The sequence below is a fragment of the Triturus cristatus genome, chromosome 7, assembly GCF_964204655.1.
Source record: "Triturus cristatus chromosome 7, aTriCri1.1, whole genome shotgun sequence".
Lineage (NCBI taxonomy): Eukaryota > Metazoa > Chordata > Amphibia > Caudata > Salamandridae > Triturus > Triturus cristatus.
In genome coordinates, this window is record NC_140590.1 from 43,833,909 (window position 1) to 43,861,568 (window position 27,660).

The 27,660-nt window shown below is 47.1% G+C and overlaps 1 protein-coding gene across 1 annotated transcript in view; it reads right to left on the reverse strand.

Moving 5' to 3' along the window:
• CIC (capicua transcriptional repressor) overlaps positions 1 to 27,660 on the reverse strand; it is a 786,494-nt gene that overhangs the window by 748,606 nt on the left and 10,228 nt on the right. The window contains exon 2 of the mRNA XM_085615585.1: positions 17,105 to 19,998. Coding sequence (XP_085471711.1) covers positions 17,105 to 19,970 — 2,866 coding nt within the window. The 5' untranslated portion in view covers positions 19,971 to 19,998. The remainder of the gene's footprint in view (positions 1 to 17,104; positions 19,999 to 27,660) is intronic.

Consider the following 27,660-nt stretch of genomic DNA (forward strand, 5'->3'; position numbering starts at 1 on the left):
CTATCAACGTCTATCACTGGAGCAACGACGTGCTCTGGCCAGCCCCATCAGCCTCTGACGCTGAGACTAGGGGTGAGTTTAAGCTAGCATTGTGAGGGTGTGTGAGTTTATATTGTTGCTGTTGTGCGAGTATGCGTACTTATGTCACTTTCCAGGAGGCACCCGTAGAGTCCCCACCACGTTATCATCACGTACGAGTAAGAACGCACACCAATTCTCCACTTCCGGCATTAAAGTCTTTTAACTTTCAGCACTGTGTTCCATTCCCATTACCAACACGTCATTCGGGTGGTCACTGATGCATAAGCCCCTTCCTAAACGAAACATTCCGCATTGTGAGAATGCCACCCGTGTAGTTTGCTAATAGGCCTCATGAAACCATGCATATTAGCATTGACGATACTATCTTTGGTACAACACACGTCCGTCCTTCTAGAAGCGATGTCGGGACCATTTTGCTACGCAACCCGTTACGCTGAACAGTATTAATGCTCATATTTATATGAGACTGTTGGTCATTTGCCACGTTTGCACTTAAGTTTACTATCATGGTTTTAACTTTTTCACTGATCAGCCGCTTCCATTGCCTTCCTTGCCAAAAAACCTGCCATATGTGTTGAAAATTGCTTTTATTTAATCCACGGACCAGCCGCACCCTTTGATGAACCTGCCATATGTAATTGATTTACTAATATGTATCCATGAAAAGTTGTGGTATCATGCTGTGTTGCCACCACGGCAACACATGACCCTTCCTTTTGTTTCCCATAACCCTGCCACATGTGTTGAAGATTGCTTTTAATTTATTCACTGACCAGCCACACCCAATGGCGAACCTGCCAGATGTAATTGATTTACTAAAATGTATTCATGAAATGTTGTGGTATCATGCTGTGTTGCCACCATGGGCAACACATGTCACTCACCGAGGCCAATGCTTTGACGCCTTTCTCTTGGTTGTTCCTACCCCTCTTGTCCCCCCTTTTGCTACAGGTCTACAGAACTCCTCAGTACACATCTACTAGGGCATTCCTACCGTCCCTGGTAATTTATGTCACTATACTGAATACCAGGCGTTAGTGCACTTTATCACACTTTACCGGTCCTGACGAAGTGCCAACTGACTCGTTGGGGGCAAACCAGGTACAAAACATGTTGACAATTCACACATAGATTGACCCTTGAGGAACATTATTTTCCACACAGGGGCACACACACAGTTTTTAATTAGGCTAGAGCTACCTAGTTTATTAAAATTTGATTCAATAGGACTGCTCCATACCTATTTTAACTATTTCACCCCCTTGTGCCCTACCTAGCCCCCACACCCGCACGCACCTTACGGATTCTTCTTCAAAAGATCCCTGGCAAAGAGCCCCAGTTTCGAGAGCCCGTCAGGCATTGCAACGCTGGCTTGACGAGGGGCAAATGCCCTATGATGAAGCATGACACCTCTCGGGGTGTGTGAGGGCATCACAAAGAAAGACCTGTCTTTCCCACATGTCCTGACAGGAACTGCACACTCCTTCTAGTTCTTAGCCTAAAACCAAAACCAGAGACAGAGGACCGAATTCCAGTGCCCATATGGGAGGAGAAGGAGAGAGGGGGTGCAGGGGAGCACCGCTAGCATAAACCGCACTAGCACCTAGGCCAGCCGCCTCCAAGAACTGTCAATGCTCTATCCTTCGTCCTTGGCGGCTAACCACTGACGCACTCACACAACCCATTACCTCCTGTCTTGCTATCCTTTCTGCTGTCCTATTTGCCGGCTCACCCAACCGCAATCCACGATGTCACAGGACATCATGCTAGAAGATTGGGCACAGATAGTTCTTTCACCATTGCAGGGAAGGGGCACGGGCAGTGCTCACACCATCACACACAGTGTTTTATTTCATCATGCTAGAAGAGTGGGCACAGATAGTTCTTTCACCATGGCAGGGAAGGGGCACGGGCAGTGCACACATCAGTATACTCTGAAGTTTCCTCCACTGATTACAATGAATGACTTCCACACGAATACATTGATATACTATTGTACTGTGTAGGGTATGACTCGCCCTTTACACAAAACATAGTGTGCTTCAACCTACCTGCCACTGTTCACAATGCCTCACCGCTACACAATATGTTAACACAATCCATCTTTACCGTCACTGTTTGAGTATGGCTCGCCTGCACACAGTACATTAGTGCACTCCAACCATTCTGCCAAAGTTCAGTATGACTCTGTGCCACTGGAATAATGAGATTCAGCAGTGTGTTCTGCTTAAGTATGGGTTTGCCGTATTTGCCACATAATCCAACATCTGCTGCATAATCTGCAGATTTTAACAAAAAAATAGTTTCTACCACATTGGATCAAAAGTTAATAAAAGAAATAGCAACACATGTTCCTAAGCAACAGAAGGTTGGTTAGTCACCTTTCAGTCGCTTATTGCAGCATTTGAGTGTTAAACTGGTACTAATAAAGGGAAACCTTTTCCCGTGCAATGTTACAAAGTATAAAGTTGATCAAATAAACAGTGGAGAGATGTGGAGCAGCGGCCAGGGCAGCTGACTTCGGAGCACAGGGCTCAAGGTTCGATCCCCAGCTCCAGCGGCAGCTGAGCTCAGCACCATGTGACTCTGGGCAATAGCTCACTTAATTTCCCCAGCGGCTTAAGACCCGTAGGGATGAGTAGTTCAAGTACCGGATTTACGTAATACCATCAAAAAATGTGTCGCTTTACGCTGCATAATTTGCCTTTTCTTGCCACATTATATGGTCAATCCTGCCCCATAATTTGCCCATTCCCTGGTGCATGATTCCAGTGGCCCAGAGTATGACTTACCTTTACACAATATATCAGTATGCATCAGCGTTTCTGTGACTGTTCAGCATGGCTCACCTTTATACATTTGTAGTAATCAATATTTCCACCACTGTACAGTATGTTATGTTATTTCAATTTATAGACAGCAGCTGCTACCCAGAAAGGGCAGTGCAAAATTTAAATTAGACCTGTTTGGCTGGTGACGTAGCTCACTGAGTTGGCGTACACATACTTGTTGATTGTCTGGGTAGGCCTTGAGAATGTAACGTCAGTGGTGACATTTTTGCCAACATGTGATTTCGAGGCAGACTAACTAATTAGTGGATGTTTCGAAACTTGTCAAACCCTTGTAGGTGGCTCTGGCTGCTGGAGGGTGCCCCGTTCTGCGGACACTGGGTCTCCCAGACAAAAGCCATGGCTTCAACCACCTCTCACTGGGAATTACTGAAACATTTGAGTCTGGAAGAGCCCCAAACTCTTCCCTGGTCCTACACTACCCGTCCTGCTCAAGCTAGGTGGCTTTGCCTAGTGGCTGGAACTCCAGCTGTGATGGACCAGGTCTCCCATGCAAAGGTCATGGCTTCTCCTGCTTTTCGCTTTTGGATTCTTGGAGCTGGTCGGCCCAAGTGAGACACCGACTCCTCCCTGATCTGGCACCACTGTACCTTGGGAAAAGAAGGAGGCTGTGGCCAGTGCCTTGGGGACAAGGTTCCTTCAGACGAGAGCGCTGGCTTCACCCCGACTCTTATAGTGATTCAAAAAGATAGTCAGCTCAAAGGAGACCCAGATGCCTCCTCGCTCCGAAACCACCCTGCCCTGGAAGCTCACATGCTTATCCAAGCTGGCTGCTGCCAACCAACTATTTGGCCATGAATGCCCAAGGGTGACATCCTCCTTCCTAGAACTGGTTAGCCGAGGAGGATTAAGTTCCGTGCCCGCCACCCTCTAGGCCTAGCCAACCAGCCATTTGTATTGACTATTAAGTACCAACAAATGCAAACCAGGGGGAGCAACAAGATGCAGACAGCCGTGCCGGACAGCCCTCCTGTCATCTGGTCAGCGGGCCACCTCCCAGATGGCCAGGGCTAAGCCGCAACCAGAACATTCAGGCTCAGAGCAGCCATGCAGGCTGAGGCCAATACTAATAAGGTCCTTCCTAGAGCTTGGCTTGCCATTAATCAGCAATTGACCAGAGTACAGTGCTGGCTAGGTGGTCCCCGAGAAGGCTGCCCTGCACGAGGATGTCAGCCTTGCGTCCCCATCTGCTAGCAGGGAAGACAACTAGGTGGAAGACCCATCAGAGAGGACTAAAAGGCAGCCGCGGACCTGGGCCAAAGTGCCCAGGGCAGGTCAGCCAGAGCGCTCACATTACCTCGGGAGAACACCCGCACACAAAAATGGGTCACCAGTACAATGCCCCTACTAACCCTAGGAGATCACATAGAAGCCAGCACAAACTGCTGAAAGGAGCTCTTCAGAATCGTGAAGGAGTTCCCCAACCCCGCAGCCATCGAGAATGAGAGAGTCATCTACGGAAACGTCAAACCACAACCCCCTGCGACAGCCAGCATCAGCCTGCTCACACCCATGAAAACACACAAGCCCCAAACACCTGATCATGCCCCTGGACCCTCTCAGAACTCAAGCCACTGTCCCCACCACATCTTCAACCTCAGGGCAAGACGATTGGCGACAAGCTCAGACAATCCTGAACACCTCCATCACCTTGGCATCCTTCCCTGAGAACTGAAAATAAGTTGAAGTGAGGCCTCTCCTGAATAAACCATCCGCCGACCCTGCAGAAGTGAAGAACTACCAGCCCATCTCCCTGCTCCCCTTTCCAGCGAAGGTTTTCGAGAAGGTAATCAACCACCAACTCACGAACACCTGGAACACAACAACCTCCTGGACCCCTCTCAAACTAGATTCCGAGCCAACACTAGCACGGCGCAACCCTGTTCGCAGCCAACATCAGGGCCCTCCTGGGCCTCTACAAAATGGCAGCCTCATCCTCGTGGACCAGCCAGCTGCCTTCCACACCGTCTCTCATCACATCTTGATCAACAGACTCCACCGTCTCCCATCGTTCACCTCAGAACCCAAGAAGATCATCTGCGGAGTCCCCCAAGGATCATCCCTCATCCCCACCCTTTTCAACACGTACATGAACCCCCTGGCCAACACTGTCAGATCGCACAAAACCCAACATCATAGCCTACGTCGACACCCAGCACATCTTCTCGCTGTCAAAGGACCCCTCTACCACCAGAGCCAACTTCCACAGATGTATGATGAACATAGCCAACTGGATGAAGGACAACTGTTTTAAGTTCAACAAGGACAAAACAGAAGTCCTCATCTTTGGGAACAACATCTCGCCATGGAAAGATGCTTGGTGGCCTGTTGAACTTGTCCTATCCCAGCCTTTGGCATAATCTGACAGCTAACTATCTATGAAGAAACAGGTAACCGCAATCTCATCCGCCCTCTTCCAAACACTACGCATGTTCCGAGAGATCTCCAGGTGACTCCTAGTCAACACCAGAAGGACCGTCACGCAGGCCCTAGTCACCAACAGGCTGGACTACAGGAACACACTCTACGTAACAATCGCCGCACGCCTTCTGAATAGACTACAGACAATACAAAACTCAGTAGCAAGAGTCATCTGCGACCTCCCCAGACATACCCACATCACACCCCACCTCAAGAAGCCACACTGGCTCCCGATCCAAAAGAGTTCAAGATGGTGACCCACGCATACAAAACCCTGCACAAAGAAGGGCCAGCATACATCAACAAAAGCATGACCGTCCACCAACTGACCATACACCTACCATCCGCCTCCCTCTTCCTCGCAGTTACCCCCCAGATCTGCCGAAGCAATAGCAGAGGAGGCTCCTTCTCACACCTGGCAGCTAAAGCTTGGAACAACCTTCCCTTGCACCTCAGGACCACCTCATCGCTCCGGCAATTCAGGAAAGGACTCAAGACCTGACTGTTCGAATGAACAGATCACCAAAAGCAGTTAGCAACTCCAGTGCCTTGAGACCCTCAGAAGTGATTTGCTGTGCCTTGTAAATTCTTGATTGATTGGTTAAATTCAGTAGGTAGCCAAGTCTGATCGGAGTGTGTAGCCGGATGCCAAAGCGTGAGGGAGCCAGACGATCCCTTGTAGAAGGGAATGCACTCTTTCAAAAATGGGGGTCATGGCAGCGCATCCTTTTATGGATTGGAGATCAAAGCCCACGGTGACCAGTGCCAAAACCAGCGTTCACAGGCAAGCAGAGGACCTTCCCAGCCCCAGAAGTGGCCATCCAAGGCAATAAGCATGGGCAACACTGGAAAATCACAGACAACCATACATGGCACACAGTCAAATACCCTAGGTTTTCTATGCCTGAGACGGGCCAAGTGCCTGCCCAACCCACCAGGTACAGAAGGGAGTGGAAGCCAGTCTGGCTTCCATGCTTGCAGCTCAACAGGTACTATGTGAGTCGCTTTTGATGGCCGGTGGGAAACCTCCGGAGCTTCCCTCCAGGGATGGAAGGGCCCCCAGCCTGCTAGCACAGCTCAGGCCACATGACTAAGCTGAAGAATCTCAACGTGCATCCCTGGAAGGTGACAAATGACTGATGTGCAGTGGAGCAACCCTCCCTAGTTTCTAACTACCGGTTTGCCGGTTCCCATATGGTTGGGCTGGGGGTAGAAGACTTGTGCTGTCCTGCCTGGACGTCCAGGAGGGCCGATGGTAGAGTTGCTTTCCTCTGCTACCATGGAATTCACGTGCCTGCCTGGGGCAGCGAAGTTTAGTTTCATCGAAGGAGCTCTTTTGTTCTTGATGGATTAAAACATTCTTGAAAAATGCTTTTACTTTGGCCTACATGGTATGAAATCAAATGCTCATGATGTATATAAGAATATCATTTGGAATACAACACCCACATCCACGATGTACAGGATACCGCAAAATCCAACACTCGTGATGTACAGCACATCATCAGGAAGACAGCTGACGCCCGTAGGATGATCGATCGCCCACGTATTGCAAAGGTTTTATTGTTCCGTTTGCGCTTTACATTTATGATGGAGTTAGGTGGTATTTTCAGTTAGAACCCACACTTTTAATTACATCCCCAATGCGCCCCATCGCCAGCTGTTTTAGGGCGTTTCTGAAACAGGAGTATCCATCGTTTCTAGGGGATATCTGGTGCACCTTAACAACGCACTTTCAGGCACATTGCACTTTACTAAATATAGAAGGTCGGTTAGCAAGTAGTTAGTATTTTGGACATCGTCTTGGGAGGTGCTCCTTTGTGGGACTGGTCTCTGACATAGCTTAGCTTTTATGACTGATGGAGGGGAAATTAAGCATGGACGCTCTGCGTCTGTACCAAGGGCAGGCCCGTTTGCACCCATCCATGCCGGGACTGGGACCATGGCAAGAGATTCTGCTGTTGGAAAGGCAGGAGTAAAAGCAGATCACCTACAGGCTGAACAACATACGCTTCCCTGCCGCTTTCTGCATCCAGACCTGGAGAACATTTTTCATGAATATCACTTTTTAAAACACCATCAAGCCACTGGTGTACTCAGTTGGCCAAACCCTGTAATGATATCTTTTACACAGGGAAGAAACAAATGGATCACTTGCACAACCTTAACGCGTGCTCTAAAATGCTTGGTTGATTATGTGACGCCCAGTACCATGGAAGTCTAAACCAGGCAGACTGTCTGGTGAGTTGCTAATTTTGGTTAAGAGTGCGGTGGAGTACCATGTTAGCCAATTATCTATCATTTGTTCAGGCCTGCTTCGTATTGAAATTTATACGCCCGATAAAACAAAAATCCTCACTTTTAATGTATACAGCAGGAGTGCCTCCAAAACAGCTGATCTCCCTGTCCTTCAACGTTTTGATGGAGTATTGTTCCTTTTTACCATGGAAAGAAGCAGTTGTGATTTTGGCTGGGTATTTCAACGTATGTTTTGAACCATCTGCACTCTTAAATGAAATAGCAGGAGAGTAAGACTAATATTGGGATTTTCCTCAAATTTCCAAGCCATCCTTATCCTTGCTTCCACAGGTTGCCCTCCAAATGCTGGATCTTTGTAGGAGTTGCTGTCTGAGGGCATGTAATGGTAGAACCAAATCTGATCTGGAGATGTGTCCTACTTTTAAAAGAAATACCTACCGGAGCCATATTGCTTTTTATTAGATGTTCAATCCTGGGGAAATCTTATTGATATGGAAGTCCTGCCTAGATATGAGAGTGACCACTTCCCTCTTCACCTCTCCCTTTGTAAAGGTGACGAACGGGGGAGTGGGACCCCTCAACTGTCTGGAGGTCCTCTCTCAGTAAGTAACAATCAGAGGAGATTTAAGTGGGAGAGCATTACGGACAATGAGTCCAAATACGTCACACTCTATCACGACCTTACATGGCTATTCAGAGGAAGCTTCTGACCTGCTCATGGATGCTCATTACAAATGTTTGAAAATGAGCTCCTTTACTAAACCTTCTTCACACAAGAATACTCCTCAGAAGGCAGATCTGCATGTTAAGACAGGGCTTGCAGGTCGGCTAAATGTGGGTTTTCGCATGTTCAGACAGGGCTTGCAGGTCGGCTAAATACGGGTTTTCGCAGGATATAAAGTTAGCTTGAGCAAATTACAAACTAGCACTAAGACATGCAAAATTGACATGAGATACAGCAATTTGGAATTACATCTTGTCTGCAACATGCTAAGGGGACCAGGTAGCTTTCTAGCACATAATAGTACATGGTGCCAAGACAAATAGGATGAAGCCGGAAGTACACACTCTATCACAAGATTGTGTGAATCATTTTAAATCTTTATAAAGTAGCCCCCCTCCAACCCTTGCAAATCTTGACTCCCTGATCCTATGTTGCCCTCCACATCCTTCAAGACTCCATTTGACTTAGATATTATTAAAGATGGATGGGTATTATCTGGGACCGAAGTGATTGCAGCAATTAGATCTCAGAAGGCAGGAAAGGCACACAGGCTAGATCGAATTCCAATGGACCTTTTTAACTCCAAACTGGCAATATGGGCACTCTACCGTACATGTGTTTTAAAAGCCATTTTAGCAGGAGGTGAGATTCCATCCTCATGGAAAGAGGCGGAGCTTATTCCCATACATAAGAAAGGCCCAAAGTCTGACCCAGCCAACTACCGCCTAATTAGTCTGATTGATTCCACCCATTAAATCTTTCGCAAACTTTTATTATGGCAGCTCCTCATTTGGGTCACAGAAAATAAAATATAAATCCAGTTTCAGGATGGATTTCACCCCAAAATTAGCGCAGTTGACCAGGTTTTTAGGTCTCAATTAATAAGGTGGAAAGAAGTAGACCTAAAAAGAGGTAGCCTTTATGTCGCTTTGGTTGATCTCAAGGCACCATCTGATATGGTCCCTGGGGATAAGTTATGGCGTACACTAGGTGACCTAGGGCTTTTCCGCCCTCTTTTGATTTATTTGCCAGGTTTCACCACAATTTTGCTCAAGTCAGATGGGGTACACATGGGGAAAACACTGATCCTTTTAAGGTTGTAAAAAGAGTCAGGCACGAATACGTCCTTGCCCCCACATTGTTACTGCTGTTTATAAATGGCTGCATCAATGACCTCTTGGGTTGTGTTAACGATTTTACGGCTCTAGCAGGAACTAAAATACCCGCTCTATTATTTGCGGACGATACTTAATTTGATTGATTTATGATTTTGAATAGCGCTGAATCACCCCGAGGGGTATCTCTGTGCTTGTAACGGCCCTACTGCATCGGCAGACTGATTAAAAGATATAGGTTTTAAGGAGCTTTCTGGAGTGAGAGCTGGTCATACAATAACGGAGATGTTGTGGTAATTCATTCCAGAGAACCAGAGCCAGATATGAGAAAGCTTTGCCGCCGCTACGTGATTTTTTGATTCTGGGGATAAAGAGTAAACGTTTGGATCCTGACCTAAGCGAGCGCAGAGGAATGTAGTTGGTTATTTTACTAGAGAGATAGAACGGGCCGAGACCGTTTAAGGCCTTGAAGACAATGCAGCCTATCTTAAATTTCACTCTTTTCCTTACTGGAAGCCAATGGAGCTTTTTCAAGAGGGGCATAGAGGGAGTCCTAAGCGGGGCTCCCGCAACTAGGCGGGCCGCCGTGTTCTGCACAACCTGCAGTTTGTTTAAGGAGGCTTCATTGGTCGAGAGAAGCAGGGCATTACAATAATCTATTCTACTCATGATCAGAGCCTGCATCAACGTTTTTCTAGTCGCAGGAGGAAGTAAGGGAAAAATTCTCCTGAGTAGACCCAAAATATAGTAGCAGGTGCCAATAGTGGAGTTGACATGGGCATCCAGAGTAAGCTTTTGATCGATTTTGACACCAAGATTTTTGATCACTTCTTTAGGAGTAGGGACTTTACCCAACTCCTCAGGCCACCAAGTAGGGGACCAACAAATGGCGGCTCCTCCAAACAGCATAATCTCAGATTTTTCAGAGTTTAATTGGAGGAAATGACTTTGCATCCAAGAGGCAATAGCCATCATGCCCTTGGAGAAGATATGCTGGATGTCGGATCTGCTTTTGTCAAAAGTAAGGAGGAGATGGGTGTCATCTGCATATGTAATGGGATTAAAACCCAAACTCCTCATAAGTTTCGCCAAAGGGGTCACATAGATATTAAAAAGAGTCGGGCTCAAACACAAGCCCTGAGGGACCCCCTTGGTAACCCGGGAAGGGGCAGACTTAAAAGGGACCAGGGTGACTGTCTGGGTTCTATCCGTTAAGAAATCAGTCAACCACTTCAAAGCGAGTCCCTGAACACCCAAATCTTGTTGCATCTCCAACAGAATCTGATGGGAAATAGTGTCAAATGCTGCTGAAAGGTCAAGCAGCACCAAAAGTGCTGCCTGACCATTGTCCAGTGCCATCCTGATGTTATCAGTCACCTCCACTAAGGCAGTCTCCGTACTATGTTTGGCCCGAAAGCCCGATTGAAAAGCATCAAGAGAGTGGATGGATTCAACAAACGCTGATAGATGTTTATTGATATGTCTTTCTATAAGCTTACTCTGTAAGGGAAGCAAGGAAATGGGTCGGTAGTTGGTCAGCTCGGAAGTATGAATTTTAAGGTTTTTACGGATAGGAATTATTTGAGCATGTTTCCATTCCGACGGGAGACTACCAGAGCTCAAAGAGCTATTAAGAATGGTGCAAATGGGTAATGCAAGTTAGGCCGAGAGTCTAGAGGATACTTTAGCAGGAATAATGTCAAGAGGGGAACCTGATTTGGTACATTTAAGAAGGGATGTAACTTCTGTAACAGCAACTTTATTAGTATAAAAAAACAAGTGCCTAGAGACCTTTTTAAGTAAGTTTAACATATTCTGCCTAGATCATTGACTGGCAATCGACACAAGTAAGACAACATTTACTGCCAGTCACCCCATTGAAGCTTCTGAGGATCAATAATATTGGTAGGGGAGGAGCTGGAGAAAGAGCTAGTTTTTGATTATCTTGGCATTTGCCTCTGTAGTGCTAATACCTGGGGTTCCCAGGTTATCAAAAGTACTCCCATACTAAAGCACAAGGAGGCAGCAATACTACAATTTGCAAACAAATCCTCATCTCATCCAATTTCCCACCTTCTTGAGGTCTGGTGGGCCAAAGCTGTAGCCGCTGCTACATATGGAGCTGAACTCTGGGGATATGCTTATTTAAAAGCCCTGGTGCTGGCCAAGAATAAATTTTTAAAAGCAGCCCTTAAATTGCCCCAAAGCACACCACTGATTTTCAAACACGACCTAGGCTTTGGTCTGTTGCACCCCTAGCGCACCCGAAACCTATTCTGATTTGGGTACGGATTTGGTCTACGCCTGAGCTGGCAGAATATAGATGTTGTTGATAGATCACAGAGAGGTGTTCTGTTACTCGGGTTGGACTTTGTAAAACTGTCCCTATTCTCTAGGAATCTATACGAGTATTGGTTGTCCCCTGCAACTATTCCATCTTCTGCAAAAATGTGAGTGAAGACCATTTATCTCCTGGGAGCTTGAGATGGGTACATTTTCTAAACAGGCGGGTCTGGGCAAAGTGACTGATTGTTTCACAGGATTCAAGCCCACCTCCTATTTAGAAAACTATATGAATGATATTGACCCTCCATTCACAAAAGCTCTTTATATACGGTTCAGGGTAGGTTCATTACTGCGTGCCTCCTTTACCACTAAATGGAATAGTCAACAAGATGAAAATAAAATGTGTCCTGTCTGCAGAAGTGCTGAAGAAACTGATTACCACCTCCTCTTTTTCTGCCCAAGGTATTATAAGCAGCGTAAGTGTCGAATTGTTCCTTTATGCCGTCTTTTAGGTGTTGCCTAGTGCAGGGTAGCGATAAGGATATGTAGAGCAGACACGCCCCAGGTCATTGTTTTCTCCATCACTAAATATTTGGAAAGCATATGGCCAATTCACAAAAAAGTGTCTCTTTGACCCTTTCTTCACTCTCCGTCTAATGTATATCCCCTCCCTCTCGTGCATCAGGGTTTTACTGGTTTGAGTACTTGTTTTAAATTACCAACTTCTGGTCTAATGTCTTCCAACACCCTTACTACAGCATGACATGTATAAAACGTACATTTAGGCAAGATGGACCATAATAGGTTCTGTGTCTACGGTGAAGTGTTTGTACATCTGCTTTGTGTTTTCAGGCCAATAGTGGATACTTCTAAGAATATTTTATGCCCGGTATTTGTTTATGCTCCAGCTATATTGTATTGTGCTTCCTTTTACAATTATTTTAATTGTATTGCTTTTATGTCCATCGGCTGAAATAAAGTCAATAAAGAAGAAAAGGACGAAGCTTGGTTGATTACTAAACACTGTTCTGAACTAAATGAATTATGGAATTATATTTGGATAGCATATTTATAAAGAAAATATGGCTGAAGAGCGATTTGACCCCAGAGATCTCTTGGTAGTTCCCTCTGTTGACCTCATTAAACAGCTCAATAGATCATATAAAGAAGTCATGGAGATGCAAGCATTTTTAAAGATAAATTTAAGGTCTCTGGTTACATTTCACCCATTCTCCGGGGGGGGGGGGGGATCACTTGCTATTAACCTTTAAAGATTTACAGCACTCTTCTTTCAAATGTGTATAAGTTGATAGGGCCCCAGGAGCCGTAAGGGATTTTATACCTCTTTCTTTGAATCAGCTGATTTTGAACAAGCTGATACTTTTGTGAGATTTTAACATACACCTAGATGACGAACTAGATAGAGATGCTGAGAAGTTTCATAATCTGTTTAAATCATTAAATCAATAGATTATCATCATTTGACCCACCCATGATGTGGGCCATAATTTGGATGCAATCATCTGCACCCCCACATTGGTGTCCCTTCGTAATTGTACCCAACTTCCATGGACAGACCCAGCTTCCTTGGATAAACCACTATTTCACTATTCAGTTGGCCTGAGGCATGGATCCACCACCCACTAAATTAACCAATATTGCTAGATCGCAGAGAAACTTTATCCCAGGGGAATGAGAGGTTGTGTTAAACTCTAACCATTCTCTTTTGACGGAGGATAATCCATCCACTAACTCAATGGTAGTAGATAATTGGCTCTCATCCTCACAAAGAAAACGTATTTCCCTTAAACATGTTTGCCCTAAAAGAAATAAGCCCTCGGCTCCATGGCCTTAAAAAAGGAATGTAAAGGACTTGTAAGGAGGCAGAGAAAGAACTATAACCTAGTTGACAAATTGTCATGTATATAAGTCCACTCTTCATAGCCACCATAAATTCATAAAGCTTACAAAATCTGTGTTTGCTCAGAAGTGTGTTTTTGGTCTAAGAATCCCACAAGAGAAGTGTTAAAACTTTACAAAAGTATGGCTTGACCAGAGGCAGAAAACAATGCAACAAAACCCTCTCAAGACCTTTTCAATAAGCTGTCAGAATTTTTCAATAAGAAAATTGTTGATTTAGTCAACAAATGACCCCAGCCTGATGTAAATACACCTCTCACAAAAGCACCACCATCTGAAAAGGAATAGTCTAACTTTGACTCCAAGTTAGAAGTAATCCCTCAAACATATTTGCTGCTATCACCGCCTTCTTCCAGCCGGATACTTGCTCTATGCATCAAATACAAAAGGTTGGCTTTACTGTTCTTCCCAACCTAAATGCCTTGTGCAATTCATACCCCATGTCATGAATCATTTCTAAGGAATGGCAGGCTACTACAGTCTACACTTGATCTTAAGGTCATGGCGAACTTTCGTCCCATTTACCTTCTACTTCTGTTCACCAAGATGACCGAGACCGTAGTTAACAGCTAGCTCAACACCTAGAGACACATGAATTACTACACATGGCTCAATGAGTCTTTTGAAAGGGCATCTGTACAAAAACAGTGTTAGCTAAGGTCAAAGAAACATCAGAGGCATTATGGATGGAGGTGGAGTGGCGGATATTGTTCGGTCTATCAACAACCTTTGACACCATCGCCCACTCCACCCTTCCCCAGAGGCTGCCAACAGCTGGGTTATCTGGCTCAGTACTTGCAAGTTTTTCATCTTTTTTGCAAGGCAGGACACAAACTGTCTTCCTATCTAACTTTACATCAGCCCATAAACTCATTCTGAGTGGATTACTCAAAAGCTCTGAACTGAACCCCACTCTTTTCCCTTTATAGGGCACCCCATGCCTGCCCGATTGAGTCATTCTAGTATTAGAACAGTGCTCCTTAAATGCAACAGTTGAGTAAATAGGATAATTAGAGACTTGAATCAGTCCTATAATGCCGGACAATCAATTTAATAAAGCAAAAATGTCAAAGAAAAAAATACAAAAGTAGCAATTACACGGGACACAATCCTGGATCCTACATGAACACATGACAAATACTTATAGAACAAAAACATATCAGGCAAGACGGGGTAGCTTGTGGAATATTGAGCACAATTTCTAACAAGGTTAGAGAAACAGTAACTGCACTTTTTTTTATCATGTGCGATTAACGTGCAAACTGTTTACATTAGTCGACGACGTTTCGATCCTTTAACCTCTTCGCTGCGGCGCAAATTCCGCCGCAGCGCTCCCGAAGTGCTGACATTCCGATCGCGTGCGTGGTCATGACGTCTCCCGGCCGTCGTCCGCACACGCCCATCGTGACTCATGACGGCCGGGAGACGTCATGAGCACCGAAGAGGTTAAAAACAATAATAGGATCATCATCAGGACAGTTAAGGTGCAAACCTGAATCAATGAAAATAGCCTGGATAGTGCTTGCGGGAAAAGGATAGCGGTCGCGGACTCAGGAGGGGCCGGAGCCACAGAAATGATGGTTCTGTGGATAAGGTGGTGAAGATATTTGGGTGTTTTTCAGCAATACGCAGTAGTATATTCAATAAATTAGCATGTGGCGATGCACAGAATGATGGGAGATCCGATGCTCAATAGCTGGGAACCCCTATTATTGTTTATAAAGGATCAAAACTTTGTCAACTAATGTAAACAGTTTGCACGTTAATCGCACATGATAAAAAAAGTGCAGTTACTGTTTCTCTAAGCTTGTTAGAAATTGTGCTCAATATTCCACAAGCTACCCCGTCCTGCCGGATATGTTTTTGTCTAAATGTATTTGTCATGTGTTCATGTAGGATGCAGGATTGTGTCCCACGTAATTGCTACGTTTGTACTTTTGTTCTTTGACAATTTTGATTTATTAAATTGACTCGCATTATAGTACTGATTCAAGTCTATAATTATCCTATTTACTCAACTGTTGCGTTTAAGGACCACTGTTCTAATACTAAACTGTTACCCAAGGTCCTTATTGACCTTCTGGGTTCCCTTGTTTTTGTAAAGGTATGATTGAGTCATTCAGCATCTCATTCCATACGTATGCCGATGACACACAGGTGTCTGTTGGACCTGATAATAACCCCAGGGAGATTTCCCCGAATCTCAGGGAAGGTCTTCAGGAGTTTTCAAACCGGATGATGTCCTTTTACACAACAGCACACCTGAAATGGTGGTCTTCGGAGCCGGAAGCTCATGCCCCTGCTCACAGGACTGGTAGCTTGATATGCTGGAGGTGATGCCCTTCCCTGTGTTCCAGGTTATAAAATCTGGGAGAGACAGTTGAATCTGATTTCTCCTTTGTGGATCATATTAAGACCATGTTCTCCACAGGCTTTCATTTGCTGAGCATCATCTGAAAAATACTCCCTTTTCTTCCTTCATCTGCCAAGAAACATCTAATACAAGCACTTGTTCTATCCAGGATGGGCTGCTGTAACCCGTGTTAGTAGGTCTACCTAAATATCTCCTGCACAGAGCGCAGATGCTCCAAAATACAGCAGTTCTACTGGTCTTGGGGCCAAAGAAATCGTCATCCATCTCCAGTGAGCACAAGAAGTTACATTAGCTCTCTGTGAACGAAAGATATCTTTTCAAAGCTCTGTTTATGTCACAAAACAATTTACAACTATGGGCCAAATACCAATATGGTCTTGCTGTTCTCCTGGTATCAAACCTCCATCCACACTCTTAGATTCCAGCTTGCCTGTCTGATAAAATTCCTAAATTAAAAAAAACTAGAGTAAGAGCCAGCTCCTTGGCAGTGGTGAAGGAAAAAGCCTGGAACGGGTACCGCCACCTTTATATGCTCAACATAGCCTGAAAGTTTTCGGGAGATAACTTAAGACCTTTTTGATCACAAATAACATCTAGTATCCTATCTCAAGGCTGGTCAAGTCTTGCGCTTTATAAATCTGCCAATCAATCAGCATCCGCCTTCACAATGTACATGATGCCACAACACCAAACCTTCAGAGTGCACACAAGAGTCCACTTAACTACACCTGCCTATATTATGTATGTGGCAACGACATGCCTAACTCTTGAGATGTATCGGAATCATCTGAAATACACTCCCACAATTTATAATAAGGTCCCCATTTAAGGAGACAAGTCCTGACACACAGGATTCACAAACAGACAACTCTCAGAATTTATGCAAGACATTATCTTTAGCTACAAGCTTCTGAATGCCCACAGAAAGACTTTTAAACTTTGCTGATGTCACCTGTAGAAAAACACATTGGTGCCTGCTCATACTTTGCAACTAGGGACAACTCTACCTCTAAATAGTGCTACACAAATATCAATACAAGCATCTGTGCCAGGGAATTCTGCTTTTTCACAGAAATCCTTTCACAAGAAGCTGGGGGGGAAAGGTAGCTCTTACCTGTGCCTGGCCTGCCCATGATGACTTCCTTCTTTGGGGCAGGGTGGCTGGTGTAGTTGCTGGGCACGATGACCGGAAGCAATGCAGTTGGGGATGGATGGAAGGCCACAGGTTGGAAAGGGGAAGAGACACTGAAGATGGGTGGATTCTGCTGCGGTGGTCCCGATGCGCTTGGGGCTGTAGATGTGCCGAGAAGAGAAGAACTGGCCTGACTGGAGGGTAGGCTTCGGTTCACACTTTGAATCTGCGTTGCATTGATGGGCACTGGGATCTGCAGCTGGGTCTTGGAAGAATGCTCCTTAGTGCCCAGCTTTCCCATGCGGGGGCTGCTGCTGTGACTACCCATGTCCAAAGGCTTCTCCAAGAACTTAGAAGGCAATGGCACTTCTGGATTACGCACAATGACTGGTGAGTCTCGCTGCACAGCAGGAACCCGGCGAATAGATGGGCTAGGGTCAGAAGTGATAACAGCAGGAGGAGACAGAACAAGCAGTGGCGAGGGTTGCTGTGATCGGGAGGATAGAGTGGCAGGTGATACGGACCGGAATCCAGATGCAGTACAGGATGTCGGAGTATTGGAGACTGACTCCACGCCAGAGTCCATGCTATCATTCTTCTGGAAGTCAGCTGTAGAGCTGGCACTACCATGGTGCGGATCTGGTTTCCTCTTGCTAGGGCTCATGGGCACAGTGAATGTGAGATTGGTCATGAATGTGGGAAGAATACCAGAGGAGTGCCGCTCCCGATGATGTGGATGATGCACCATCTCAGGTGTCATAACACCACCCTTCGGAGTGCTAGCGCTAACATGGCGGCTGCGGGCCGCATTCCTTTGGATCACAGGTGAGGCGTTGATGGGGCTGAAATTGGCTGGGCGAAAGCCAAAGAGTGGGGATGGTGAGGGAGATGGAGTGGGGGAGAATGGGGATTGGTTAGACACAGGCGAGAAGGAGGGCGTACACGAGCGAGAGCTACCAAGAGACATAAGCATGTTGGCAGCCTCACATTCATCGGAATCAAAGCGGGACATATCAGTTGCCACCAAGCGGGGACGGGAGTCTGTGCGGATGCTGCTGGCCTCACTGTCCCTGGAGGTGTCATCCCAATCAAATTCAGTGCTTCCCTCACGCAGGGCACTGCCCCGGCCCTCAGAAAGGCTCTCCATCTCCTTGGTGCGCATGGAAAGGTGACGGGAGCAGTACCCTCTCCTCTGTGACTCCTTCATACAGCCATCCCGTGAGCACAGCCGGCGCCACTGCTTACCATTAAACTTCTTACGGATCCCATTAGGAGTGCATACCACGTCGCCCTTCTTGTATTTCTGCTGCGCAGCTGTAAGTGGTGTGCGGGAGCGAGAGCCTGGAGTGCTACATTTGTCCAGAGATACACTGCTGCTCCGGCTGCCTCCATCCTGGCTAAGCAGTGGTGATGGCTGGTCATGTAGCCGGCTCAGCATTATATTGGCGCTGAAGGGTGGTGACTTGGGAGGGGAAAGAATTTGGCGCTGGGGGAGCAGCATCTTCTCCTCCGTCGGTGGGACGCTGAAACTGAATTTGGACACCTCTGCATCCTCGAGATGTTTCAGTTCTGCGGCAAGGCCAGCAGCGATGCATGCCGAAGGATCGGCAGGGGTTGCGGTGATGACGGTCGCTGCAGATGAAAGTATAAAGGCGGCTACTGGCTTCCTGTTCTCATCACTGTCCTTCAAGGGCGTTTCTCTGGCCTCAGGAGCCTTCCACCAGGGGGTACGAAGGAGGCGCAGATTGGCTCTGCTGACCCATACTGACTCAGGCTCTTGCCTCAAAGGTGACGAAGCTGTCTTGATAAGCTGCACTCTGTAGGAGCCAGCCTTCTGGTTCATTTCCAGCACTACTCCTTCCTGGTAAGTCATCTCATCCTGGGTGATGCAAATGCACACCGCACTGCCTAAAGTCACAGCTCCAGGCACAGGAGCAGCATCCAATATGACATTGACTTGGTCCATGTTCTGCACGTTATTGTAGTAGGTGGTGCACCTGTCACCAATGAAGAGGATGCCTAAGTCTTGGTTGCGACGAATCTGCTTCACAATCCCTGGCTGGAAAATTCCATCCCTCCGGCCCAGAACACGCAGTGACTTAAGCTGACGCAAGTCATACTCTGCAGGAGGCCAGCTCACTAGTGGGCTCTGGGGGTCAAACCTGCTCTTGTCACCTTCTTCCTCCAGGTCGGCGGAATGCTCACTGGCTGTGTCTGTGGAGGAGGACCTAACAGAGGATGGGCAGGTCTCCTCTGGCAACGGTAGCATATGCTCTGGATGGGACTCCTGGTGGGGTGCTTGCAGAGGGCCTGCAGTAGATGCCTCACTGCCAGTGCTGGAGTCATCACAGTACTCCTGGCCTCCCTGCTCATCCACATACTTCTTTTTGGGGGCTCTGGATTTGAAGGTGGCCGTCTTCCGGCTTAGAGGGGGTTCACACATTCGAGGCTTACCCTCCATGTTTGCCGAATGGTCCTGGCCAGTGCCCTCTGCCTGTGCACTCTGAGGAGTGTTGTGGGCCAGCAGACTGACCCCGGCATGAGGGCTCTGTGCACCTCCCTGGGCCTCGTGTTCATCCTGCCCAGAGTGCTGTCCTCCCATGCCGTAAACTGAACATCTAAATGTCATCTCCTTCGGGTCTTGAGTTGGCATGTTCTGCCCTCCCACCTCCACCTGCATGTGTTGAGCTGCCACCTGAGACAAAGGCTTTTCCATACTCTCTTCCTCTTCCTCTTCCTCCTGCTTCTCCTGCAACCCCTCCTCCAGGGTTCGTCTCTGGGCCTTTGTCCGGGTGGAAGCAGGTGACTTGCAGGGGGAGGGTGCTGCTGTTCTCCTGGCTGGCTTCATCTTACATACCTGGAATTATTTACAGCACCTAAAACAGAACAGGAACATGAGGTCAATTACAACCAATAAAGAAATTTCCAACAAAAGAAACACAAGAAAATGCCACTTTCTGTCAGATACCCACTGCTGCCCCCACACTCCAGTGTGAGGGATGCTAGCACAGCTAATATCTGCGCTGTGTGTCCTCTATGTTAGAGTTCACACTTCCTGCTGCCTTAAAGGTAACCATTCTATTGGAGGGAAAGTTACACTGTGACATACTGATAATTTTTTCTGTTCAAGAGCAACACCTCCACTGATACTGCTTGAACGTACTTTTCTGCGTTTGAGGGGGAATCAAATACTACTGATGGCTGCTCACTTTGCGTAAGGGGCACTTGCTTCATGCTGCCACCCTTCACTAGTTACTACCCACTGAGTTCCCTTTCTATTTCATTACTTGCTTGGTCAACAGCTTTACTCTTGTATTCCCCACTATAAACTGGGCCAAGACCATCTAGGCAAACTCTCAACAAGACACATTAGACAAGACACTGGGCACACATTGTGTTCACAACACTACCCACCAAGACACCCCATGCACGATTCAACAAAATACATTAAGACAGAACACATAACATATGCCAAACACAGCGACATATGCCATTAATTAGCCATCTACAAAAGCCAAATGAGACTGGTTTCCAAACTAAATATTAGAAAACTTTGGAAAGTCATTCCTAGACCATCAGAAGCTCTCTTATGCTTTACCAGTGAAGGATTGGGCGCTACACTAATGATAAAATAACATAACATGCATGATTGTTGCCCTTGCTGTATCTTGCTGAAGCTTAACGCTGCGGACGGCTTTACTCTGCCTATTCTGTGTAAGGGAAGCTTATACTTCTGCTCCTCATTTAGCCACTGTTCTTTGTGTGGAATAGGTGCTTGGACTGCGCTTGGCTGTGTGTCATTTTTCTCGACAAGAGAGGAAATTGTTTACTGCTGCTGCCTGTTGAATGTGAAACGGAAGCTTGTGACTGAAGTTCAGGCTGCTATTGCACATGGTGTTCCTCAGTGTGTTTGTGTGTGTATGGTTCCTAATGTTATTTCTCATTTGTTAAGTATACAATCAGCCATTAGTATGATACTACTGTGATTTTCAGAAGTATTAGACAGTTCTGAAGTTCCCAGAGTCTGGTACGGTTTGTGGAGATGCGTGGCTCTATTGAGTGGGTGCATTAAAAACTGATGTTCCGTTAAGTCGCTGGATAAGGCTAGAGGACGGTACAAGCCTTTTACTACAGGCCTCTTTGATTAACATGCATGCTCATTGCAATACTTATGTGACAGAACTGTGCAATGCAGCTTCAAGTCATGTGTGACCAAAGCATGCACTTCATCTGTACATGGTGTATTGAGGCTTTCTAAGCCATGTCGAGCCACAGTGAGAGGATGGCATAGTTCTGGTCTACGTTGTATTGTTCGGTGTATGATAAAAATCTTCCACTGTAAGCAGGAGCTTGCACTGTTATTCACACCACACCTGATCCCCGAGTTAAATTTGCATTGCAGCTTCGTTACTGTGCCTGGAGGTGGGTGGACGCCTGTTTGGGCTTGTGTGTATGGCTGAGGTATGTTTGCACCACTCTGCCAGGAGCTTGAAGGGTGTGGCTGTGTGTGAATTTCTGCAAGACTGCCTTTCTTCCAACTTTTCAGCACCTATTCTGCACTGATGGAATAATTCATCACTCCTGCCCGTGCTCTGTGTGAAAATCTTACAGTATTGCTATATTTGCCATACGTCTTTAGTAACCGAGGGACGTGTGTGCTGTGCCTGTCTGGCCTGCACTGATGCTGCTTGTGCCGGATTGTTCGGAGTATGCGATGGAGCCTTGCTCTGATATTTCAGTGTGCCCCTGAAGCCCGTGCTGTGAGAGGAGAGCCTGCAGGACTTGCTCTGTTTCAGAGGGAAGCCTGCAGTGCTGCTGCCCTGCTTCTGCGTGGTAGATAAACAGGTGCTCTTCTTTATCAAAGCAAGGATGGACCGCTCTGCCTGTGCTGCTCCTGTTCTGTATGTAATGAAGATCCCTCAGCCCCCTGGACAGCAGTGGAGTCTTCCTTCACTCCCAGATCATCATCGTGAGGAGCACTGTGGGTTTCTTGTGGTGCAGTTCTCTGATCTGTCCCTCAAGCAGATGAAGTCAGGAATATGTGGAGTGGTCTTATGGTCCACGTGGCCCTCAGGTACAAGCTTCGGACCCCAGGAATGGAAATGTTGAGCCATCTTATTCTCTCCTTGACCAGCCGCTCACAGCGGACCACATTGAAGCAGCACGGAGGCTTGGACAGGCCCACGTCAAGGCTGCGTGAGGGATGAAAGAAAAGCAAGGAACTTCTGATGGCTCGCTATTTGTGTGCCAGGTTTCGGAACATACAATCTGCCAATTGTCTGTGAATAAAGAGCTGCGGTGTCCTGGCCTACTGCAGAGGTGTGGTGTTCTGAACCCCCCCACAACTTGCGAATGCCTTAGTGAAGCAGGTTGCAACCAGTTTCAGAGTGGCTGGAATTAATAAGTGTGTGCGTTATCATAAGGCAGTGGCCTTCTTGGAATGCAGCCTGAATCAAGGCGACTGCTGAAAAGAAGACGTCTGTAGGCCGGGTGGCTCTAACTCTATCATGGTTTACAAGACACAAAGTGGATGTTCCAAATAGCTTCTGGTGGATTAGAATGTGGCCTCACAAAAAAGCACTGGCTGTGCATTACTGTGCTTCCAAGGATCTGAACTACAAAATCAGTGTGTTAGACCTGTCAGCCCTTTGGCAGTTCCCTCCTCATATTATTCTTTTTTTTGTCCCTTTCCCTTCTCATTTTTTTTTCCTGTTCACTAACTACTTTTGGTGTTGATGTAGAGGCTCTGGGCGCCTCATCCTTGCTAACTGAGGGAGAGGCGCAAGGTGCTTCAATGAGGAAATAGGAAGATGGAGGCTTGTCTCATAAAATGGTGGCTCCAACTGTCACCTCAGCACCTGGGCCATAGACTGCCATGGGAGGTTCCAGAACCTTCTGGGCCACTCTGGCCAGTCAGGCCCCAGGTGATAAATAGAGGTGGGGGTAGGGCGGCCATTTTAGGACTTAGTTGAGCTGTGAGGTAGTCAGGAGTAAGGCACCTGAGTGGGGAGGTGGTTGCGCTAGATAGGGAATTGACAGGTCTCAGGGTCTGCACGTCTTCTCTCATCAGTGGACACCACCCCCGACCTTCTGACCGGTCCCTGCACACAGCCAATGACTTTGGAGGTCATCGTCTATGGTGGCCTCCCTATAGCCAGAATCCCTGAAGGAGGACCAGGGGAGGAGTTGCCGTCTAGAACCACCCTGCTCACATTCCTGTAGTTGCCTGGGGCTCTGGAGACAGAGGATTGAGCCTGGTAGCGAAAGGGCGACTGACTACCGGACCGTGGCAGTGCGACCCTGGCCCCCTTAATTTCAGCCCCTCTGAGAAACAGTGAGGCGCTCTGTCAGCTTAGCGCTCTAAGACCCAAGTGACATCCACCCCAGCACTGTGTCAGTAAAGTGTGGCGCAATCCTAATTCCTGACGCGCTAGGGACCTTAGGGGCCCGTTGGCGCTGAAGCGGAAACCAGCCTGTACCCTGGGAGCCCCGCGCGCATGAGACTCACCGTCACTGGCCGGGATGCCGTGGGCCGGTGCGTAGTCCTGGGGAGGCGCGGTGACTGGAGGCCGCCGCCACTGACTCAAGGTGGAGGATCGCTGGATGCTGCGGGGAAGTAGTCTGCGGTGAGCTGGGAGGGTCGGAGCCGGAGTCGGAGCTTCCTGGTGGGAGCCAGCGTGAGGAAGACGCGTCGGAGCAGCTGACGCGTGACGCAGCCAGTAGGCCTGGAGGCCGCCTTCCCCAGATCGAGTGACAGGGCCTGAGGTCAAGGCGCCGCCCCTTGACGTGGGAAGTCCAAGGAGGCCGCGCCTCTTCCCAGGGTTGCCTCAGGCGGGAAGCCTTCCTGGAGCTGCGAGGGGAGGACACCAGTTTGTGCCGGGTGGCCAGCGAGGTCACGGGTGAGAGGAAAGCGGGCTACCCATAGCAAGACTCGCGAGCTGGGGAATCATCAAGGGAGGAAACGGGTGGGGGTGCCTCATTACCGCCCTCCTTGTGAGTTGAGAGGGTTCTTTTCCCCCTGGCAACGACGGAAGAGGTGGAAACTCGGCTCAAACTTCGCCGATCGTCAGGAGGAGAAAACCAAGAGGTTGACAGTAAGCGGGACTTGAGTAGAAAGGGGGGGGGGGGGTTTGGTGGACTTACGGCCAGATACTGGGTGGAGAGAAGAAACCACCGGTGCCTTGCGAGACTGTGAACTATGTTGTGGGGTTGAGAGGGAAAAGCGATTCAATTGTGTAATTCTGATTCCCAGGGGCTGGGATGGTTCATATGCAAATGTTCAACCAATAATAATAATCGTTAATGTAACTATTGGTCAATAAGAGACTACAGGTGCAAGTTCAAGTGTAACAGGGATCTCTAGTAGCCAGACAAGACATCCGTATAGCGTCTAATGTTAGGAAGAATCATATGTGATAGACCAGAGCCCAAGAAGTGAGGTGTCCAGGGTACCCAACTGTCTGCAGGGCCACCTGTGGACCCACTGTACACCTGGAGGAAGGGTTACAGGAAATGGAATATGTGGGGATGTCATGTGAGATATGAGAAACGAGGTACTGGTTTGACCAATATGATGAAGGTTAGGAACGTGCTATACTGAGATAATGAAAGAAGTCACACGGTTGCTCTGAATATCTTGTAATGTTAATCCTGAATGTAATGGAAAATGTTAATTGAGTGCATCTGAGAAGGAAAGATAAAACTTCTTTACTGAGTCTGAACCTCGTTTTGGTGTAGCGTCATTTTTAAGTGGTATTGCGTTGAAGTGTGAGATGGGTGAGGTGCAAGCACGAAATGCCATCGTGAGATAAAAGCCTTTTGGCCGGAGTCAAGCTACCTCAAGGACGTTAGGTCCAACACAGTGCATCTGTTTTAGCTGCTGATGCAACAGAGTACAAAATGGAGGGTCTGAACGACAGAATGGTGGCATTTGAAAAGGCATTTAGGAAGGCCAGAGCCCTGGAAAGGGTAAAGACTGTCTCTTCCTTGAAGGAGTCAGCGGGATTTAAGATTGCTGCTGTGGAGGTTATCTGCAGGTTGGATGCTTAAGTGTAAACTCTTGATAATTTTGAAAGAGCTCAACTGAGGGTCCTTTTGGAGATCCTTCCAGAGGACTTAAACCGTACTGAAGCCCACGCGACATCGGATGCACCCTTACTGTCCAGGTGCTTACAAGGAGAGACGAATCTAAACCTAAGAGATTGCGAGTTACATTCAGCTGTGTTGAGGGGTGCAATTCGAAAAGAGGTCCACTGAATGAAAGCCCACATTTGCTGTTCTGTAACACTCTGACACATAAGTAAGGAGTACGTTGTTTTAGGTAAAATAATGGATACCCTATGGTAATAAGGACTCCTAAATGTTACCCTGCAAAACTTAGGGTATATTGCCCAGGGTAGAAATGTGTGGTTGCTCAGGCCGAGGCTGATGTAGGACTCATGAGAGGGATCAAGGAGGTGGGTTCTGGGTCACACTAATAAACATTGTTTATTATTGGGTGAGGGTTCGCCTTTTCGGATCTGCTTTTGGGGTTTTAATGTTTACAGTCTTGAAAGACGTGGCCTTTTCCGTAGTTGTGTAGGGACGGATTCAATGAGTGAAGGGTATTTATGACTTAATTTCCATACTCACTACCCTGTCCACAGAGGTCCTGTGGAACCGATGTGGTTTACTCCTCGTTCTATAATGTACTTTGATAGCTCGCTATTCTTATGTGTGTACCCAATAGACAGGATTTAAATGTAAATAAAAAACTCAAAACCCTCAAGTAACAATTCTTAATCCTCGCTGTCTGAAATATAAATTTCTGTCCAAACAGAAAAGCAGGGGCGGAAGCGGGTCCTTGCTAATGCAAGACGAAGCACAGATTCAGGACCGGGGGCTTCCGATTATGCTCCTCTTACCTTCCTGCAAAAACACAGCAGCCAATCATGTTAAAGTAAAACACAACAAAAAATGAATTTCCCATGATCTCTCCTATGACGTCAGCACCCTTTCCACCAACCATGACCTCAAAAGGCCTGAGACCTACTGTCCCCATTGTCCTTCCTCTTTCTTTGCTGCTCCAGCAGGCATGAGATGAGTGTTTACTCTTATCTTTATTTGCTTGTGAATATATACATACTGTGCTTTATAGAAAGCGGTTATAAAGATTCGAGCAATTATGTGATTGCTTATTAGTAGTATGGTTTTCCAATGCATCATTGACAATGCGTGAGCGAGCACGCAATCTGTCGATCTGCGCTCCGGCTTGCCAACACAGCAGTGTGTTTATCCGTGATGGTATCTGTTGGATGGTTTTATTGATAGGCGCATTGTAGCCTTGCCACTGGCGAAGGGACCATGGTCTCATTGATAACCCCCGGTGTGGAGAGGGAGCAAGAGGATGCACCAGTAGTATTCTTTCTATTGCAGGAGCCCGATCGCCCTTGCCCTTGGCGCCCACAGCATTTTAACAGAGCAGCTAGTTTCAGAATTGAATGCGGACGTTTGCGCTTGCGGGAATATCTCCTCCTATGCACCACTGCGCTGTAATAAATAATAAAAGCTGTGCTCTAGGGCTTCAAAGGCTGCTCCCAATACTGATACCCGGCCAGGGTGTAGTATTTGAGAGTACTTTTCCATTCAAACTTTACTCAGAATAGTTATGGGTCCCCCCACCTCCACCCCTCCTGTTTGCTTAACTAAGACCAATATTGAAGCTTTGTGCATTTCTGACATTGCAGGATTCTATCAAGGAGAGTATGAAGGACATGATGAATAAGAGGACCCAAATGAATACCACCTGGAGGAGCAGCTGGTTAAAGCTATAGACAACTCTGTTCAGGACTCAGTGAATAAGGCCTTGGCTGTCACGCTGTGACCATTTAGACAGCCTTTGAAGTGTTATTCACTTCCAGATCTGAGTAGACACCTCCCAGGACCCAGTGCATCGTCCAAATCAACTACTTTTAACACGACTAAATCACCCTGGCCACACAAGAAGGCCATGGTTAAGATAGCTAAAGATGCCATGCTGGACCACGGCTATGGAGTCTCTGAACCTCAAGTGCTTGGGCACAAGCTGACGCAAATCGAGATGACAATTCGCCTTTATCTTCTAAATCTATCTCTCCTAGGATAAGTCCCATCCTCAAGAAACAAACACAAGACTAGCTCCCTGGATCCACAGGGTTCCCAGGACAAACTACTGGATTTCGACCCGGAGGAGATTATTCAGCCGAGGTCAACGGAGTGGTGCCCCTCGTCCGAAGTGCCCGAGTATGTTCATCTAGGCCGCGCATGGAATGCCCTCATACTTCACTGCCTGGGAAGGTTGCTGACATGCCGGGAATCGATCAGAGTATGGCAGTCCTTATAAAGTTCTCCAAAGATCCAAAAAATGGCTTGGCTGTTAGTACAAGGTCCTTGATTTATCCTGTCCATTGGCCAAGATCCTTGAAATGGCAGTCCAGATTAAGGAGACCGGCTCGCCTGTGGGCCCGGATAGCCTTATGGGTTGGACCCAGAATGCAACATGTTTGTTAGGCAATGCCACC